The following is a 19,688-nucleotide window of genomic DNA, read 5'->3' as shown; positions in this document are numbered from 1 at the left end:
GATAAGACAGTTGTGAGAAAAAAATGTTCATAAAGGGATTCATGTACATTTTACTTGATGTTAGCAGGTAGCTTTTCTTCTTTTATATAAAATGCAGTTTTAGTGCATAAGCTAGTCCATGAGAAAGGAAAGGAAAATATAAAAGCTTATGAATATCATAGTTTTAATTAACAAGTTAGTATGGCTTACATCTCCAAACATAAAGGTACATTCTACATTATTGGATAAAACAGTATGGGCAAATATATGATTTTGTAGCTTATGAGTTAGCCTGAATTCTATAATTTCTTTAAGATAGCTTAGAAAGAATCAATAAAAAAAAAAGTAGACAATCTGGTTTTAAAAGTAGGTAAAAGATTCAAGTCATTTCACATAATAGGATGTCCAAGTGGCCAATAAGCACCGAAAAGGTATTCAAACATTATTTGCCATCACAGAAATACAAATTAAAGCTACAATGAGATAACACTCCACACCCACAAGAATGGTTTTAAGAAAAAAATTGATAATTATTTCCAACATTTGATATTAGGAACAACTGAAACTCTCGTTTGCCACTAGAAAATATGTAAAATGTTACAACTACCTTGTGATAGTGATAAAGATGAGTAAAGGTCAGGCCTGAGCTACCATATTTCATTGATACTAAATGCCACCAAATGTAAGATGCATCAGTTTTTATCTACCGCTCAGAAAGAAAAAACACTGCCGGTTAAACTAACATCCCATAAATGGAAAGACACACCCTGATTTTAGAGATATTAAAGTGTGGGGGGAAAATGTCTTAGAATCAATGAAATGGTAGATAAATAATAGAGATAAATCGGTCATATGCTAGATAGAAAATGAGCAAAAGACATCTTAAGGGATAGAAAGCATTGCAAGATCGGGAAAGAGGATGTTGCTATTTTAAAACATTTCGAAAGTCGGGGTTTATAAAGACTTGTGCTGGTGATCTGTATTTATTTTGCACACTTTTATACCTCATGTTTCCTATTTGGTAACCAACAAAGTGTGTAAATATTAACACTGTAGCTATAATTAGTGAAAGCCACACTCTTATGCTCCGTGCGGTTGGCCATTTTACCAACATTTAATTTTCTTCTTTTCAGCCATTTCCAAAGCAGCCAGGAACATCAGGTGCTTATCCTCTTACTTCACCCCCTACATCTTATCATAGTACAGTCAATCAGTCTCCCTCAATGATGCACACACAGTCTCCAGGTAAGATATTACTTATTCTCTTGTCATGTTCAACTTTCAAATCCAAAATACACACACACACCCCACATTGAGAAGCACTGTGCATCTAGTCTCAGGCTTCAGAGAGAATTCCCTTTCTAGTCTATGGCTAGATAGTTGTCACTCATTTATTATGGAAGGTTTGTGAAATCTGTGTCCAGGCTTGGGAGCACTTTAAAAGGTTTAAATTAATGTCACCCAGAGCCAGACTCACAGCACAGCTCCAGGGGGTGCTAATCACAACATGATCTATGTTACAGGTTGACAGACTCTAAGGCCTATGAGCCAAATCCTGCCTGTCACCTGTTTTTGTAAATAAAGTTTCATTGGAATGAAGCCACACTTGTTTATATAATGTCTATGGCTGCTTTCCCACTACGACAGCCCTTTACAGAAAAAGTTTGCTAAGCCATGGAATAGGTGAAGGGTGGCCTGCCCCCAAGCTCCAGAGTTAGGCAGTGCATACTCTGCTTGTCCAGACATAATGGCTTTGTTGGCAGCCCTATGAAGTGCACCGTAAAAGTGCTTGAGAATGCCAAATTTTTGCTTTTAACTGAATGATTCAGTGGTATCTCTTGAGCACTTGCTCTGTGCCAAATGCTGCCTGGTGCTGAAGATTTAGCAGTGAACCAGATACCAGCCCTGCTCTTGAGCTTATCATCTAGCGAGGAAGCTAGGTCATCAGATTTATTGGGGAGAATGACCCGTTGCCTACTAGGTCCTAGTAATATTTCCAGAGCATAATGATGGTTTTTTCAAAGAAAGTTTTAGCATAAAAGATGTGATATGTAATATAGGATGTAAAATATAAGAAATTAAATGATTTTTAAAAGCATGTGTAAAAAAAAAAAAAAGCATGCGTAATAAAACCTTTTATCTAATAAAACCTTTTATCTAGTGTAAATATATCAGTCCACTGAACTAAAGAATACATTAAGTAGTTTTGTACCAATTGAAGGCATTCGGGCTTATCAGAAAACAGGGCAAACAAAACTACGTTAATTTTTTAAGTAGCAAACCCAACAAATACATCTGCTTTTAAGTTTTCACTTTGAAAAGCAGAATTTGCAGTGCATACTGTTCTCCTTTATAAAATACAAAAATTCTTATAGATATGTATATGTGTGTCTGTATATGAGAAATTTGTATTGACCAGAGAATCTGTTAATCTGCAGGTGGGAGATGTAGTGACATCACTTATTCAATAGCTAATTCCATTTGTAAAATGAGAATAATATAAAACCTTTTCCATAGAGATGTTGTGAGAATCGAATGAAATAGTTCACATAAAGTGTTTAGCCTGGGGCGTGGTACACGACAAATGCCTCTTTGACCAGTCCATTGTAATCTGTCTTGTTGCCCAGCTGCTCGACATCCCACACTGCCTAGGCACTCACACCCTGGCAGATCCCACCCCCACCATGTCTCACACTTAGCCACTCATATTGCTCTTCACATTACTTCAGTGGTGTCGTTTTAAAAAAATAGATCCTCATTTTAAAAATCTTTAAATTCACTTTTATTTGGGGGGTGGGTTGTGCTTCCTCTGCTTAGATTCCTAGATAAACAGTCTTCATCTGTAATGCCAAGTATGATGAGTGTTACAAAAAGGGTCACTTGGGCTTCTGAAAGAGCATTCGATAAGGGGGGTTCGATTGTTTCTTTCTTGAGGATGCGTTGTTTGCCTCCCTCCTTTCAACACTGGTTAAGCTGAGACTTGAAGGGTCAAGAGTTACCCAGGTGCAGGGACATGGACAAGGAGGATATCTCAGGCAGACTGTGCAGGGTGTGTGGAGTCTGAACTCCCAGAAGATGGTAGACTCTTCCAAATGGCTGGTGTATGGAGAGACAGGGCGCTGTTAACAATTTTGGCCTTTATTGTATGGGTAAATAGGAAGCCATTGTTGGATTTTAGTCTGGGTTAAATTTGTACAACTGAAAGTGACGAGTGGTGGACGGGCAGATTTCACAGAGAAAGGAGGAGGGAGTTCTCTTGAACCTGTTGATTTTGCAAGTCCCCAGAGATTACTGAGTCACGATGTCCAGTAGGCAGTTGGCTGTATGAGCCTATGGCTCATCAGAGATGGTTGGACCACAGATGAAGACTTGGAAGTTGTTGTTGTCATGTCTAGGGTCATTGAAGCCCAAGTGGGTGGTTGAGTCCACCCCTAGGAATACCAGTGGTCAGTGGGGAAGTAGCAGCTAGGGAGGAAGTAGACAAAACAGGAGAAACAGGATTGTAGAACCCCAGGGGAGTGTGTTTCTAGGATAGGAGTTGACATTATTTTTATATAGTAGGAAGGGAAAAATATTTTGAAATAATTATAATAGTAGTAGACAAGCATATAGTGCTTACTATGTGCCAAGCCCTATTCTAAGCACTTTACCCGTTTAATCCTCACAGCAAACCTGTGGTGTAGGTCCTATTATTATTCACATTTTATGGAGGAAAACTGAGACATGGAGAAGTTAGGTCACTTGTCCAGATCATACAGCTAAATAAGTAAACATAAACACTTAAAGGTTAGTCAAGTTGATCAACATACTGATTGAAAGTAAGACAGTGCTTTAGGTATTACAGAACACAAAAATATGAAATTATCTCACATAGTACTGTCCCCCCTCTTATTGCTCTCCAAGGTTTTAGTTGGCCTGAGGTCAACTGAGGACCAAAAATGGGCAAGTATAGTACAATAAGATATTTAGAGACAGAGAGATACCATATTCACATAACTTTTATTACAATCTACTGCTAAGAATGTTCTATTTTACTGTTACTGTTAATTTTTTACTGTGCTTAATTTGTTAATTAAACTTTATCATATATGTGTATAGGAAAAAAACAGGTTTCAATACTATCTGAGGTTTCAGGCATCCACTGGGGGTCTTGGAACCTATCCCCTGTGGATAAGGCGGGGACTGCTATAGTAGAGAATTTGAAACATGCTGATATTAAAGGTAATTATGATAATGTAGCAAGTGTTTAAATGTTGCATTTATTCATAGTTTTGGTAGCCATAGTTCACACTTTCATAATCCTAAATTAAAACTAGTCCTGTGCCTTTAAATAAGTTAACGTTTCACTGTTTTTTGTATCTCCAATCTCAGTCTCTCCATAAGCCTAGTATTGTATTTTCTTTTTTCTTTGATTTTTTTTTTTGTTGGAGACAGAGTCTTGCTCTGTCGTACAGGCTGGAGTGCCATGGCATGATCTCAGCTTGCTGCAACCTCCACCTTCCGAGTTCAAGTGATTCTCCTGCCTCAGCCTCCTGAGTAGCTGGGATTACAGGCACATGCCACTGTACCTGGCTAATGTTTATATTTTTAGTAGAGACGGGGTTTTGCCATGTTGGCCAGGCTAGTCTCAAACTCCTGACCTCAGGTGAACCGCCCACTTCGCCCTCCCAAAGTGCTGGGATTACAGGCGTGAGCCACCACACCCTGCCTTAGTATTGTATTTTCTAGCTGTCTATTCGGCATCATTTCCATGTAATGTCTGGTAGATATCTGCAACTCAGCATGGCCAAAACTAAACTCTGGATCTCTTCACTGCCCCAGTGCTCCTCTTCCCACAGACACCCCAGCTCAGTAAATGGCAGGCCCTTCCTTCCTGCTACTTGGGCCGAAGCTCTTCGAGTCATGCTGGACGTCTCTTTCATACCCATGTTCGGTCATTTACCAAATACTATCAGCTTGATTTTCAGAATTTACCCAGAATCCAACCACTTTTCACTACCATAGTCTGTCACCTTTACCAAACCACTAGTCCTCTCTCACCTGAATTATTGCAGTTGTTTCTAACTGGTTTTCCTGTCCCTACCCCCACCCTTGCTCTATAGTCTGTCCCACAGCAGCTAGAATGATCCTTCTGGGACAGAAGTTCGTCCATGATTTCCGCTCCAAACTCTGCATTGGATTCCCACTCATTCAGGGTAAACCCTAAGTTCTTAGAGTGGCCCACAAGTCCCCATATGATCTGGGACCCACCCCTCTTCCTCCAACCTCTCTGGTGTCCTCTCTTCCCACTGCCCCCCTCGTTCACTCTGTTCTTGCCACACCGGCTTCCTCCCTGTTATTTATAACTGCTTCCACCTTTGGGGCATTTGCACTAGCTCTCTGTTTGGCTGGAATATCTCATCCCCTGGGTATCCTCATGCCTTATCCTTCACTTCTTCACGTCTCAGCTCACATGCCCCCTTCCTTAGAGAGGTCTTTTCTGATTGCTGTATATAAGGAACAACACCCACCTCCTTCACTACACAATATTGTCCCCTTACCCTGTTGTATTTTTTTCCATAGCACTTACCTGACAGATACTTGTCTTTCTCATTCTATTAGAATATAAGCTTTGTGAGGGCAGGAATTTTTGTCTCTTTTGTTAACTGCTGCATCCCCAATGCCTGAAACAGTGCTTGGCATGAAGTTGGCATTCAGGCCTTCTTGTTGAATGAATGAGGAACTGAATAAAAAGTACACCGGATTTTTTTTTTTTTAAATCAGTCAATATAAGAGCTAGAATTTGGGCCCATGGAATTGAACAGTCTCTTTCAATAATGAAATCGTGCCAGTTTTTCTCTGTGTTATATATATGGGAGCTATACTACTTGTTTCTTTAGTTTATAGGGAGATTTTTAACTTGGGGTCCTTGGACAGGACATAAGATGTGTCCTGCAAGATTATCTATAATTATTTTCCTTTATTAGGAAATCTGCATGCTGCCAGCTCCCCCAGTGGGGCTTTGAGAGCCCCATCACCAGCGTCATTTGTTCCAACTCCTCCCCCATCCTCGCATGGAATCTCAATAGGACCAGGGGCCAGTTTTGCTAGTCCACATGGTGAGTCCATACATGGAAATCGATATAGCATAAGAGCTTGATGTGAAAATAATTTTTGTTGAGTAAATTTTTTCATTGCAAAATTTATGCTTGTTTATTGAGGAAGTAGCAAAAATATTGCTCAAGCAAAAAGAAAATCAAATTTATCTAATCTCACCACACAGAGGTAACGACCAGTGAGTTTGTCTCTGCCTTGGACTCTCCCTTGCTGTCTCCGTTGCTCTGCCTTGCCCTTCCTGTCACACATGCCCTGCTTGCCTGCCCTCTCACGTTTCTGTTATTCTCACTTGCTGTCTACCAAGCTGCTTGTCTTCCCCCTCAAATACCTGCCCTTGCCCCCCAACAATGGGTACCCTAACATATGAATTGTTTTGAGACTTGAATTTTTTAACTTTTGAACTCAAAATTTTATTTTGAATTGATTCAACTAGATAAAAAATAGAACAAGTAGTCAATGAAAGGTTTCCTTTTTATTCCACTAACCATCTAGTTCCTCTTCCCAGAAACATGTAGATATTCTTGCAGAGCTGTTTTATGCATACACAAGCAAATACATGCAAGTGTTCTATCCCCTCTCCTTTACACACATGACAGCATACTTTACAGTGTTCAGTGCCTTTTTTCACTTAATATATCATGAGTATGATACCATAGAACATAAACAGGTTCCTCAGTTTTTAAGCTGTGTAGCACCTGGGATTTTAGTTTTTACTATTAATATTTGTGGGAACATTTCTGTCATTAAAAACTCCACATCATCATACCATATGGTGTAATAATATCCCCTTGTCTGGGCATACCATGACTTAACTGCTCTCCTATTGTTACATGTTTAGAATGTTTCCATTTTTTCACAATTAAAAATGGTGCCATCTGTGCTCATATCCATGATTATTTCCTTAAGTAAGTTCCAGAAGTGGAATTGTTGTATCAAGGGATTTGACAAATTCTAAAGCTTTCGAAACATATAACTGCTCATCTGAAAGGCTGTACCATTTCCCATGCCATCATACAAGAATGTCTGTTATCCTGCATCATCGCCAGGGAGTATTACATATTTTAAAGACCTTGGACATTTTCATAGGTGAAAAATGGTATCTTATTGTTTAATGTATTTCTTTATTAGTGAAGAAAATTGAACCTTTTTTGGTTGGTCTTTGGTTTTTTTGTTTTTGTTTTGTTTTGTTTTTTGTTTTTTTGAGACAGAGTCTCACTCTGTTACCCAGGCTGGAGTGCAGTGGTGCAGTCTCAGTGCACTGCAACCTCGGCTTCTCAAGTTCAAGTGATCCTCCTGCCTCAGCCTCCTCCCCAGCAAAGTAGCTGGGACTACAGATGTGCACAACCACGCCTGGCTAGTTTTTGTATTTTTTTTGTAGAGATGGGGTTTTGCTGTGTTGCCCAGGCTGGTCTCGAACTCCTGGACTCAAGCAATCCACCCACCTCAGCCTTCCAAAGTGCTGGGATTACAAGTGTGAGCCACCGTGCCTGGCCGGTCTTTGGTGTTTCTTATTTTATACCTCCCAGTTATATATGCTTTGCCTATGTTCTTGTGTTTTTTCTTGCCCATTTGTAAGACCTAAGTAAAGACCATTTACTCTCTGACATATACATGGTAAAAGTATTTTTTCAGTTTGTCATTTGGTTACAGAGGGATATAAATAATATGTTGAAGGTATCTGGAGGATGAAATTTATTTATTTTTTATTTTTGAATATCTTCGTAGATACCAATGGAGGGTGAAATTTAAATATCAAATTGTTCAGGAAGTCACTGCTTTCAAAACTTGAGTCTTGGTTCATTTCTTAGTCAACGTAGTCTAAATAAAGAATATGGAAAATTTCCTTCTCATTCTACTTGGAGTAGAATGAAAATATGGTTTGTCAAAGTTGGTTTAAAAATATAATATTTCTGCCTTTAAAGGAACTCTGAGATTGTTTGCTTAATATTTTAATGCATATAGTAGCATACATTGTTACATATTACATACATTGAAGCTTGTGTGAAGGTAAATTTTATCCTCTCTCAAGCTTTATATTTTTCTAATTTTTGTATCATGTTAAACAGTACCTTACACAAAATAGAGATTCAGGCATGACATGTTAACACACATCAAGCTTCAGTGAAACATCTTATTGGAAGAAAAAATAAAATTATTACTGTGTAAAGATTTGAATGCTGCCAAATAATTTTCAGTTATTAAAATATAGGTTTTGAGAATCATTTGTTTACCTTTTTTATAGGAACTCTTGACCCTAGTTCCCCATACACTATGGTGTCACCAAGTGGACGAGCAGGGAACTGGCCAGGATCTCCTCAAGTGTCCGGCCCCTCACCAGCAGCACGCATGCCTGGAATGTCACCAGCCAACCCCTCACTACATTCTCCGGTTCCAGATGCTTCTCATTCCCCTCGAGCTGGAACAAGTGAGTATCATCAACATTTTTATGTTCTTTTTTAGTATAACCCAAAGTGACCTATTTTGTTGCATCCTCACATTTGAAAGTCATGACCTACTTTTTGAGAGAGGATACTTAAAGGATATTACAAAGGATGCAGATGAAGAGATGCGTAAGGGGAGTGCAGTTTCCATGCCCTCTGTGAGCCTTCACATGTTTGGCTATCTGGAAGTTCTCCAAACTCTGTCCTTTTGGGTTTTTATGGAAGTTTCATCACGTAGGCATTATTGATTAAATTACTGGCCACTGGTGATCAACTTTGGGGGTGGGGCTGAAACTACCAACCCTCTAATCGTGCCGTGTCTTTCCTGTGATCAGCCCCCTTCCTGAAGCTACCTAGGGGCTGCCAGCCATCAGCCATCTCATTAGCATACAAAAGGACACTTAACCACTTTGAAGAGTCCAAAAATTTTAGGATTTGTATGCCAGGAGCTAGGACAAAGACCAAATATATATTTCACAATATCACACATAATAACAGAGAAGAGAATTGTACACATGTATTGGTTAGCTTTTGCTACATTTAGTGGCTTAAAACAATATATGATTGTTGTATATTGGTTCACAATTCTGCAGGTTGGCAGTTTAGACTAAGCACAGCTGAGTGATTCTTTCAGACTCTGCTGGGCAGCTCACTCATGTGTCTGTAGTCAGCTGCTGGGTTGGTTTGGGACTAGATGGCCTCAGATGGCAAGGTTTCTCTCTGCTTTGTGTGGTTTCACACTTGATCTGAGGTTTGTTCACATGGTGGCTCAACAGGATTTTAAGGCAGGGAGTAGAAGCTAAGGCCTACAACTAGCCCAGTGTCACTTCCACCACATTCTGTTGGTCAGAAGCAAGTCACTAGGCCAGCCAGGTTTCAGGTGGAGAAATAGAGTCCACCCCTTAAAGGAGTTGCTGCAAAGTCACATTGCAAGGGGCCTGGATACAAGAAGGAGAAAAATAGTGGCCATTTTTGCTAACAGGTTGTTAATATATGATTGTTACACCACAAGGAGTAACTAAAACAGTACAGAATGATTTAGAACATCAAAGATTTATGATGAAAGCAAAACAGGAAGCAATGAGATAGTATGTATTTGTAAATGACATAACATGTTTTCCTTCCCAAAAGGTTCTCAAACAATGCCAACAAACATGCCTCCACCTCGTAAACTACCTCAGCGCTCTTGGGCGGCATCCATACCTACCATCCTCACTCACAGTGCCTTGAACATTTTACTGCTGCCCTCTCCAACTCCAGGTCTTGTGCCCGGCCTGGCAGGTAGTTACCTTTGTTCTCCACTTGAGAGATTCCTTGGATCAGTCATCATGAGACGACATCTTCAAAGAATTATTCAACAAGAAACGGTATGGGTACCTAGTGACCTTCTAAGTGGTGATTGTTAAGGGTAAAATGCTAAATTGTCCTGCAGGATAGGATCTGAACTAACGTGACATTCCTTCACCTTCCCTCCTTTAACAAGCTTGTTAGAATTATGATTTTCACCCTAACCTGGCATTAAAAATGGACTCCATTATTTTCTTTTCCATTCTTATGTTAACATATTTCTGCATTATACAGTTTGCTGTGCTGTGGCTTCTATGTTATGTGGCTAACATGGACCTGGAGATAGATTTCTGCAGCACACAGGAGCGCTGCGCACAGGATCTGGCCTTGCAGAGAATAGCATACCAGTAATTATTTGCCTTCTGGAGTGCCCGTGCGGGGAGGCTGATTTTGACTCTGAGTCTTTATTGAAATAAAATAATTGGCTGGGTGTGGTGGCTTATACCTGTAATCCCAGCACTTTGGAAGGCTGAGGCAGGAGGATCACTGAGCCCAAGAGTTCCAGACCACCCTAGGCAATATAGCAAGACCCTCTCTCTACAAAAAATTTAAAAAATTAGCAGGCATGCACCTGTAGTCCTAGCTACTTGGGAGGTTGAGGCAGGAGGATTGCTTGAGACCAGGAGTTCCAGGTTACGGTGAGCTGTGATCATGCTGCTGCACTCTATCCTGGGTGATCAAGTGGGACCCTGTCTCTAAAAAAATAAAAAGAGAAAAAAAATTTGAAGAAAATTATTTATGGTTACAAGGACAAAAGCTTCTTTTTAAATATGTGAACAGGACGGGCACGGTGGCTCACGCCTGTAATCCCAGCACTTTGAGAGGCTGAGGTGGGCAGATCTCTTGAGGTCAGGAGTTCAAGACCAGCCTGGGCAACATGATGAAACCCCGTCGTCTACTAAAAAATACAAAAATTAGCCAGGCATGGTGGTGCGCACCTATAATCCCAGCTGTATGGGAGGTTGAGGCAGGAGAATTGCTTGAACCTGGGAGGCGGAGGTTGCAGTGAGCCAAGATCGTGCCACTGCACTCCAGCCTGGGCAACAGAGTGAGACTGTGTCTCATAAATAAATAAATAAATGAACAATTGAATTTTTAAAAACTCTTGTAGAAAAAAGACTTCTAAAAAAAAAAAGAAGAAAAGAGACTTCTAACTTATCCTATGCTGATAGCCTTAGGAGATAATTTATAATTGAGAGGACCAGTTCTAGAGTCAGGCTGCCTGGGTTTGTAGCCAGCCATACTACCTGCTAATGTATGCTTAGGCAAATTTCTTCAGATAATAGTATTTACCTAACTGATAACAGTTGTGGGAATTTGAGAGATTTCATGTAAAGCCCTTAATATACTGTCTTGGCATTTTCATTATTTATAATTACTGTTATTATTGGTAGATGCATGTGCTAATGAGGTAGTCAAAATGGTGAATGTTTAGGCCAGGCACAGTGGCTCATGCCTGTAATCCCAGCACTTTGGGAGACTGAGGTGGGGGGATCACTTGAGGTCAGGAGTTTGAGATCAGCCTGGCCAACATGGCGACACCCCATCTCTACTGAAAATACAAGGCCAGGCGCGGTGGCTCATGCCTGTAATCCCAGCACTTTGGGAGGCTGAGGCAGGCGGATCACTTGAGCCCAGGAGTTCGAGACCAGCCTGGCCAACATGGTGAAACCCCATCTCTACTGGAAACACAAAAATTAGCTGGGTGTGGTGGTGCACGCCTGTAATCCCAGCTACTTGGGTGGCTGAAGCATGAGAATCATTTGAACCCGGGAGGCAGAGGTTGCAGTGAGCCGAGATCGTGCCACTGCACTCCAGCCTGAGCAGACAGAGCGAGACTCTCAAAACAAACAAAAAACAAAAATTACCTGGGTGTGGTGGCACATGCCTGTAATTCCAGCTACTCGGGAGACTGAGGCAGGAGAATCGCTTGAACCTGGGAGGCAGAGGTTGCAGTGAGCCGAGATCGTGACACTGCACTCCAGCCTGGGCAACAGAGCGAGACTCCGTCTCAAAAAATAAAAAAAGAATTAAAAATGGTGAATGTTTAAAATATTCACTCCATGTTTAGTGTAAAGCCATTTTGCAACCTTCATACTAAGATTTGGTGGGGAAATGTTTTTGAATAAATTAGCATTCAAAAGAAAAGAAAGAAAAATAATAAAATAAACTAAAATTAGCACTCAGAATGGTAATCATCAGACCCGGGATCTAGCCTCAGCTATGCCACTTACCATCTATGTAAGCTTTCAGCTCTTTGGCCTCATTTTGCTCAGCTGCATAATCAACATACTCTGCTAAAACGGGTCAGTAAACTACGGCCCCTGGTGCTATGTCCTTACCACCTGTTTTTGTAAATAAAGTTTTATTGGAACACAGCCACACCTGTTCATTTATTTATCGTCTATAGCTGCTTTCAGCTGTGATGACAACATTGAATAATTGTGACAGAGACCATATAGTGCATAAAACCTGCAACTTTTTCTATATAACACTTTACAGAAAAAGTTTGTCAACCCCCGGGGCTAGAATAAGAGCCTAATCCAGATCTAACCTTTTGTAATTGTACTCTGTCTTCTTTTTTTCTAATGTGCCACTTTAAAAAAAAATATTGTGGAAAATGTTCAGCATATACAGAAGTAGAATGGTATAATGAACTTCTGTACTCTCATCACCCACCTCCAACAGTTAACTAATATCAGTATTGTTTCATCTAGAACTCCTCCTCCCAGATTTTCACAGCAAATCTCAGACATAATTTCTTGCATAAAAATTTTTGCATATGTCTCTAAAAAGTATAGACTCTTAAAACAAAACAAACAAAAAACACAACCTGCACCATTCTCATACCTAAAAAAAATAATTTCTGTATCACATATCTAGTTAATACCCAGATTTCCCAGGTTGTCTCATTTTTTACACTTTGAATCAGAACCGAAATAAGTTTTTCTAAGTCCCCTTCAAACTTTTGGTTCCCCCATCTAGTTCTCCTTCTTCATCCTTATGCAATTCGGAATCACTTAGTATTTTTTTGATCCCTATGTTTTCTATCACATTGGTCAGTCCTCTGGATCAAACTACTGCATGAATTCAGGCTCAAGTTTTTTGATGTTGTTTTGCAAGAATACTTCATAGGTAGAGTTATGTTCTTCCATCAAGAGGCACATAATGTCTGATCGCATCTTTTTTTGCAGTGTTGCCAGCAGTTGATGCTCAATGCTGTAGGTGCCTTTGTTTTGGAATAGGTATCAACTTAGTGGTTTTCCTTTTGGAACAGTTCTCTCAGTAACATCTTCATTTTCTCTTTGACTTACATGTTAATTTGATGTGTCCTTGTTTTGTAGCTGCAGCTGATAAATTCTAATGAACCTGGAGTGATCATGTTTAAGACTGATGCACTGAAATGCAGAGTAGCCCTTAGTCCCAAAACCAACCAAACGCTTCAGCTAAAAGTGACACCTGAAAATGCAGGACAGTGGAAACCTGATGAACTTCAAGTTTTGGAGAAATTCTTTGAAACAAGAGTATGTGTTTAATAGTGCATAATTTGAATATAATTAATGAAACAGAAGCATTAATGTAGAATGAAGAGTAACTTGCTTTATTTATCCCTGTAGGTTGCAGGACCACCATTTAAAGCTAATACGTTAATAGCCTTCACCAAGCTATTAGGAGCTCCTACACACATCCTCAGGGATTGTGTGCACATTATGAAGCTGGAGCTGGTAAGTTACAGAGATATACATTTCTAGCAAGGTTTGTTTGAGGAGGTTAGACTTGGTGGGAGCAGTGTTTATTGGTTTTCACCCATCTATGTAGTTTCTTCTATTTTTCTCTTAAATTCTTAATTTTTAACTTAAATTTTATTTATCTTTGAATAGGTAACACAATTCTGTTTTATCTTTTGAATTTAAAACAAGATAATATAGTGAGAAATTTCCCATCAGTTCCTGTCTAGCTATCCCTGTCCCCTCTATCCCTGTCCAACTGTCTTCTGGCCAACCAGAGTTACCATGGCTTGCCTCTCCTTCCAGAGATGGTGCATTCATAAAAGCAAATAACATTGCTCTCATAAACTTTTGATTGATTGAGACAGGGTCTCACTCCGATACCCAGGCTGGAGTGCAGTGATGAGATCTCAGTTCACTGCACCCTTGACCTCTGGGGCTCAGGTGATTCTCCCACCTCAGCCTCCTGAGTAGTTGGGACTACAGGTGCACGCCACCGTGCCTGGCTTTTTTTTTTTTTTTTTTTTTGTAGAGACGGAGTTTCACCGTGTTGCTCAGGCTGGTCTCAGACTTCAGGTCTCAAGTGATCCACCCACCTTGGCCTCCCAAAGTGCTGGGATTACAGGTGTGAGCCACTGTGCGTGGCCTTCTTATAAATATTTTAAATGAAATGATATTTACACATCCTGTTTTGTACTTTTTTCCATTTTTATTATGAGATGGTTTATGTATAAATTTATAACATATAATTTTTAAAAATCTGACTCCTCAGCCATGTTGGTCCTAGACTTTGTGTCCTGAATAGCTGTTAAAACTGAAGTGCAGGCCGGGTGCGGTGGCTCATACCTGTAATCCTAGTACTTTGGGAGGCTGAGGCAGGCAGATTGCCTGAGCTCAGGAGCTCGAGACCAGCCTGGGCAATGTGGTGAAACCCTGTCTCTACTAAAAATACTAAAAAATTAGCTACGCATGGTGGCACAGCCTGTAGTCCCAGCTACTCGGGAGGCTGAGGCAGAAAAATCGCTTGAACCCGGGAGGGGGAGGTTGCAGTGAGCCGAGATCATGCCACTGCACTCCAGCTTGGGTGATGGAGTGAGACTGTCTCACAAAAAAAAAAAAAGGCCGCGCACGGTGGCTCACGCCTGTAATCCTAGCACTTTGGAAGGCTGAGGCGGGCCGATTGCCTGAGCTCAGGAGTTCCAGACCAGCTTGGGCAACATGGTGAAACCTCGTCTCTACTAAAAATACAAAAAAATTAGCCAGGCGTGGTGGCACATGCCTGTAGTCCCAACTACTTGGGAGGCTGAGGCAGGAGAATTGCTTGAACCCAGGAGGCAGAGGTTGCAGTGAGCCGAGATCATGCCACTGCACTCCAACCTGGACGACCGAGTGAGACTACATCTCCAAAAAAATCAATCAATCAGTCAATCTGAAGTGCAAAGTAAGAGACAGCAAGATGCTCCGTGGGCAGCAGCTGCCTTCAGAGCACTGAATATCTGTTCTTGGTTTGTTGTTGGCCCTTGGGGGATTTCCCTTAGTTTCTGCATAACTCAGTCTGCATTCGTGTTCGTTTTTTAGGGCTGCCACAACAAATTCCGGCAAGCTGAGTGGCTTAAAACAATAGGAGTTTATTCTCTCACGGTTCTGGAGACCAGAAACCCTAAATCAAGGGGTCAGTGGGGCCATGCTCTCTGAAGACCCTAGGGTTGAATCTATTCCATGTGTTTCTCTTAGCTTCAGGTGGTTCCAGCGGTCTTTGGTATTCCTTAGCTACTGCAACCTCTGCCTCTGTCGTCACATGGTGTTCTCTCTGTGTGTGTCTCTGCCTGTGTCTCTTCTCTTCTTATAAAGGACAACAGTCATATTGGATTAGGGACCATTCTAATGACCTCATCTTAATTTGATTACATCTCCAAAGACCTGGTTTTCAGATAAGATCATATTCATGGGTGCTGGGGGTTAGGACTTCATGTCTTCTTCAGGTGCGCAATTCAATGCATAATAGCATTTAAAAAGATGGCTTTTGGCTGGGCATGGGGGCTCATGCCTGTAATCCCAGCACTTTAGGAGGCCAAGGCGGGTGGATCACGTGAGGTTGGGAGTTTGAGACCATCCTGGCCAACATGGTGAAACTCCATCTCTACTAAAAATACAAAGAATTAGCCAGGTGTGGTGACGGGCACCTGTAATCCCAGCTGCACAGGAGGCTGAGGCAGGAGAATCGCTTGAACCCAGAAGGCAGAGGCTGCAGTGAGCCGAGATCACACCATTGCACTCCAGCCTGGGTGACAGAGCAAGACTCCGTCTCAAAAAATAAAAAATAAAAAGATGCCTTTCCACCCCCAGTATTTTTAGTGTTTGTGGTGGATGTGATTTCCGGGATATCTGACCTGGCATATTGCTTGAAATGGAGGAGCATCTTGCTTTATTCACTGAACAAATCTTGGAGATCTTTCCATATCAGTATATAAAGGATGTCTTTGTTTTGTGTTGTTTAACAAAGCTTAGTATTTCATTAGATGAATGTATTAAAATTGCTGAGTAGTCCCAACTTGTTGGCCATTTTGGTTTCTTCTGATATTTTGCTGTTAAAAACAGTGCCACAATAAAGAGCCTTTTTATGGATGTGCCAGTATACCTGTAGAATTGCTGGGTCGGAGGATATATGTAATTGTAATTTTGGTAGATTTTGCCAAATTGTTCTCCATAGAGGTTATGCCAGTTTATATTCCCACCAGCAATGAGAGTACTGGCTTTTTCCCACATCCTTGTCAACAGTTTTATCAGTGTTTAGACTTTGGGTCTTTCTAATTTGTAGATTTTTAGGTCTTTTGATTTGTAGGAATTGGGTATGTACATTAGCAAAGTTAGCCCCTTGGGATATTCATTGTAAATATTTTTTCCGCGTTTTTCATTTGTGTTTTGACTTGACTTTTGGTAGGTTTAGCTATGCAAAATTTTCTTTTAAATAGTGAAATGTATCAATATTGGTTTTTAAGTTTTCCTGATTTTGTATCATTGTTAGATTCTTCTCACTCCCAGATTTTGAAATAATCCTCCCAAAGTTTTTTTTCTAATACCATTTGGATTCCTTTTTTTAATTATTTAAATTTTTAAATATATTTTTATTTATTTATTTTGAGACAGGGTCTCACTTTGTTTTGGTGTCAAATATGAGGAGGTATGGATCCAACTTTTTCAGATGCTCATTTATCATATAATCAATCTTCTCTGTATGGGGAGATATATACTGTGAAAGTATGTAGTTATATAGATGGAATCCAGATGGCAGCTGATGTATTTTTTTCAGTCTTACAGTGGTCTTTTCATTTTAATGTTTCTAGTGTTGATTTGAGTAACTTCAATTACCTCACTCTTTTTTTAGTTAGCGTTTTACTATAAATATTGGGGCAACAGTGTTCTTTTGCTAATAGTCTCAACATTTGGCTTCTGATCTAATAGGCTGTAGGAAACATTATTTATGTCAAAAAATCCATTTGAATTTTTAAAGGAGTAAATATTTATGTGGCTAAAAAAGCACCAATGGATATAATTTAAAAATCTTTCACACAGTTTGACTAGTTTGTTTAGGCAAAGAGTTGGAAACAGGACTGGGAAGTCTAGATTGGCACAGTTAAGAAGGGCCTTGAATGCTAGGTGTTGGTCCTCAGTTGTGGGTGGTAGGGGGATAGCATGTGTCACTAAATGTCACTGAACATTTGTGAGCTTGACTGGAACCATGTTGTAGGACCTATGTCTGATGGTGGTATGAGGATGGACTGGAAGAGGCAGCCACTGGAAAGAGCTGTTAGGGGAGCACAGGAGAAGTAATAAAGCCCTGCACATTGTGGCCTCAATGAATATAGAGAGGAGGGAACAGATGTCAGAGACCCTGCAGAAGCCGAATCCATAGGCCTTAGGAATTAACGAAGTGGGAGGGAAGGAAGGGGAAGATCTTACGTAAGTCCACAGTTGACTTTTCAGTTAGCAACTTCATGTATGTATTTGTTTTGAAAAAGTGCAGTTATTAACTTTATGTTCTGTTAATAATTGGGTATGAAACAAAATTCTAACCTCTCAGACTTTCCTACCTAGAATATGATTTTAAACGTTTATATGCCTTTATCTTGATTTTTCCCCCTCAAAATAGTTCCCTGACCAGGCAACACAGCTAAAATGGAATGTTCAGTTTTGCCTGACGATCCCTCCCAGCGCGCCGCCGATTGCACCTCCTGGGACGCCTGCTGTGGTGCTGAAATCCAAAATGCTATTTTTTGTAAGTACCACCCAGCATCTGTGCATGTACAGAGCTTCTGAGGGAAATGCCACGTGATAATAGAGCAACTTTTGGATAACTGCATAAATTATCTCTTGTTGCCAAATAGAGGCCAGGATTCCTTAATTGTCAGCGTAGATGTCATGACATCCTGGTTCCTTTAGTAATAAAACAGAAATTTATTGAACCAGGTAATTGTGTAGCACAGTTGCATCTTAACCATAATATTCAGTTGTTTGTCACTTTTCTTGTCATGTGTAATTTTCTTTTGCTTGCTTATCTTAATCTGAAAGTATAGTAAATGATAGTACCTTTGATACATTTAGACAGATGTTTTATGATGTTTTTATTCTCTTTGTGTGTGTTGTGTGTATACAGCTTCAACTAACTCAGAAAACATCGGTCCCTCCCCAAGAACCTGTTAGTATTATAGTTCCAATCATTTATGACATGGCTTCAGGTACAACCCAGCAGGCAGACATTCCCAGACAGCAGAACTCTTCTGTTGCTGCTCCCATGATGGTCAGCAACATTCTGAAGAGGTTTGCAGAGATGAATCCACCACGACAAGGTACATGACCAGTAGACAATATTTTATTGCATATATGTTATAAAAGTTCTTTTGAGAGACACCCCTTTCTCCTCTTCTCTTCTCCCTCCTTACCTACTCTACCACCCAGTCATAGCAACAGAGGTCTGGTTGCCGTGGCCCTCTTAATGTCTGCCTGTCGCTTTCTTCCTTTCTCACTGGTTCTTCATTTTTGTCCATTTCTCTGCTGCCTGGACTTTTTGTTAGTGATTTACTATTGGGACTGACCCAGTTGCTAATGCCAGAAGCTTGTATTTATAGCACACATTGCCACAAAGACCTAGGTTAGGATGATAGAATTTTCCACGGCTGTGAATTCCTGCCCTACCATCAATACCTGCCACTCTGTACATCACAAAGTTGAAATGCATGTTGGTTTCTCATATTTTATGGTTCAATCACGAATAGAAGAATATTATTAAAAGTTCTGTATCTTCTAAATGTTTTGTGAAGAATAAAAGCTGATACAAATGGCATTACTGCTTTTTTGGGCTTCTTATATAAGTGTCAGGTGGGTGCAAGTGAACCTTTTCACCATGTGCACAATGAAGCTCTCAAACTGAACATTTCCGAGGAAACCAGAATGTTTCTAGAAAGATAAACAAGGTCCCTGCAATACTGGAGTAGACTTCACTTAACACGTAACTCCTGGCAGTGCTAAATTTGGGGTTGCAAAATACAAAGCTCAGCAAAGAGAACTTTTCTTCCATTTTGCTCATTTCTAATATTAAGGAAATTTAAAATTTGCTTATTTCTAATATTAAGGAAGTTCTCTGTATCTCTCTCTGTTTAGAATAGTTAAATAACAATTATGTTTTTAAATGAGGGAAAGTTGTTCTCTGAAACATTTTTAGGTACTACAGTGTCCAGAGTTTTCTAGAACTAGGAATCAGGAGAGAAATGATATATTTAGCTATTTGTTTCCCCACATTGGATATGCAGGCGAGTTCTCACTTTAATGTATAAGGAATACACTGGGCAGTAGAGAAGGGTGTGCTTCTTTTGTTGTAATACTTCTTCTACTTCTTACAATTTTCTGCTTTCATCCTTTGACTTCTCTCTTCTTTCAGCTAAAAATAGGTCCTCAAGAATCAAAGTTTAAAGCTATCAGAATTCTCAAAGTAACAGTCCAGTAGAACCTTGATAATAAACACCATTCCTTCACAAGCAGATGGCTGTCATTATCTTATGTGTTTTTATGTATTATGTCTTGTGGAATTTAAAATTAAAAG

At 40.1% G+C, this 19,688-nt stretch overlaps 1 protein-coding gene across 5 annotated transcripts in view; it reads left to right on the top strand.

Annotated features, from left to right (window-relative positions):
- Nucleotides 1-19,688, top strand: part of MED14 (mediator complex subunit 14) — an 86,107-nt gene that overhangs the window by 62,836 nt on the left and 3,583 nt on the right. For 3 of the 5 annotated variants that reach the window (XM_055376428.2, XM_055376427.2, XM_019019515.4), the window contains exons 23-30: nt 1,113-1,224; nt 5,946-6,077; nt 8,318-8,500; nt 9,648-9,883; nt 13,208-13,387; nt 13,481-13,588; nt 17,742-17,867; nt 18,246-18,438. In XM_055376428.2, the coding sequence (XP_055232403.2) occupies nt 1,113-1,224; nt 5,946-6,077; nt 8,318-8,500; nt 9,648-9,883; nt 13,208-13,387; nt 13,481-13,588; nt 17,742-17,867; nt 18,246-18,438 (1,270 nt within the window). Of the gene's footprint in view, nt 1-1,112; nt 1,225-5,081; nt 5,175-5,945; nt 6,078-8,317; nt 8,501-9,647; nt 9,884-13,207; nt 13,388-13,480; nt 13,589-17,741; nt 17,868-18,245; nt 18,439-19,688 lie in introns of all 5 variants that reach the window. The other 2 variants (XM_031005817.3, XM_031005818.3) reach the window with 2 other exon arrangements.

This window comes from Gorilla gorilla, chromosome X (genome assembly GCF_029281585.2).
Source record: "Gorilla gorilla gorilla isolate KB3781 chromosome X, NHGRI_mGorGor1-v2.1_pri, whole genome shotgun sequence".
Taxonomy (NCBI): domain Eukaryota; kingdom Metazoa; phylum Chordata; class Mammalia; order Primates; family Hominidae; genus Gorilla; species Gorilla gorilla.
Note: the sequence above shows the minus strand (reverse complement) of the source record. Positions and strands in the feature narration are given on the sequence as shown.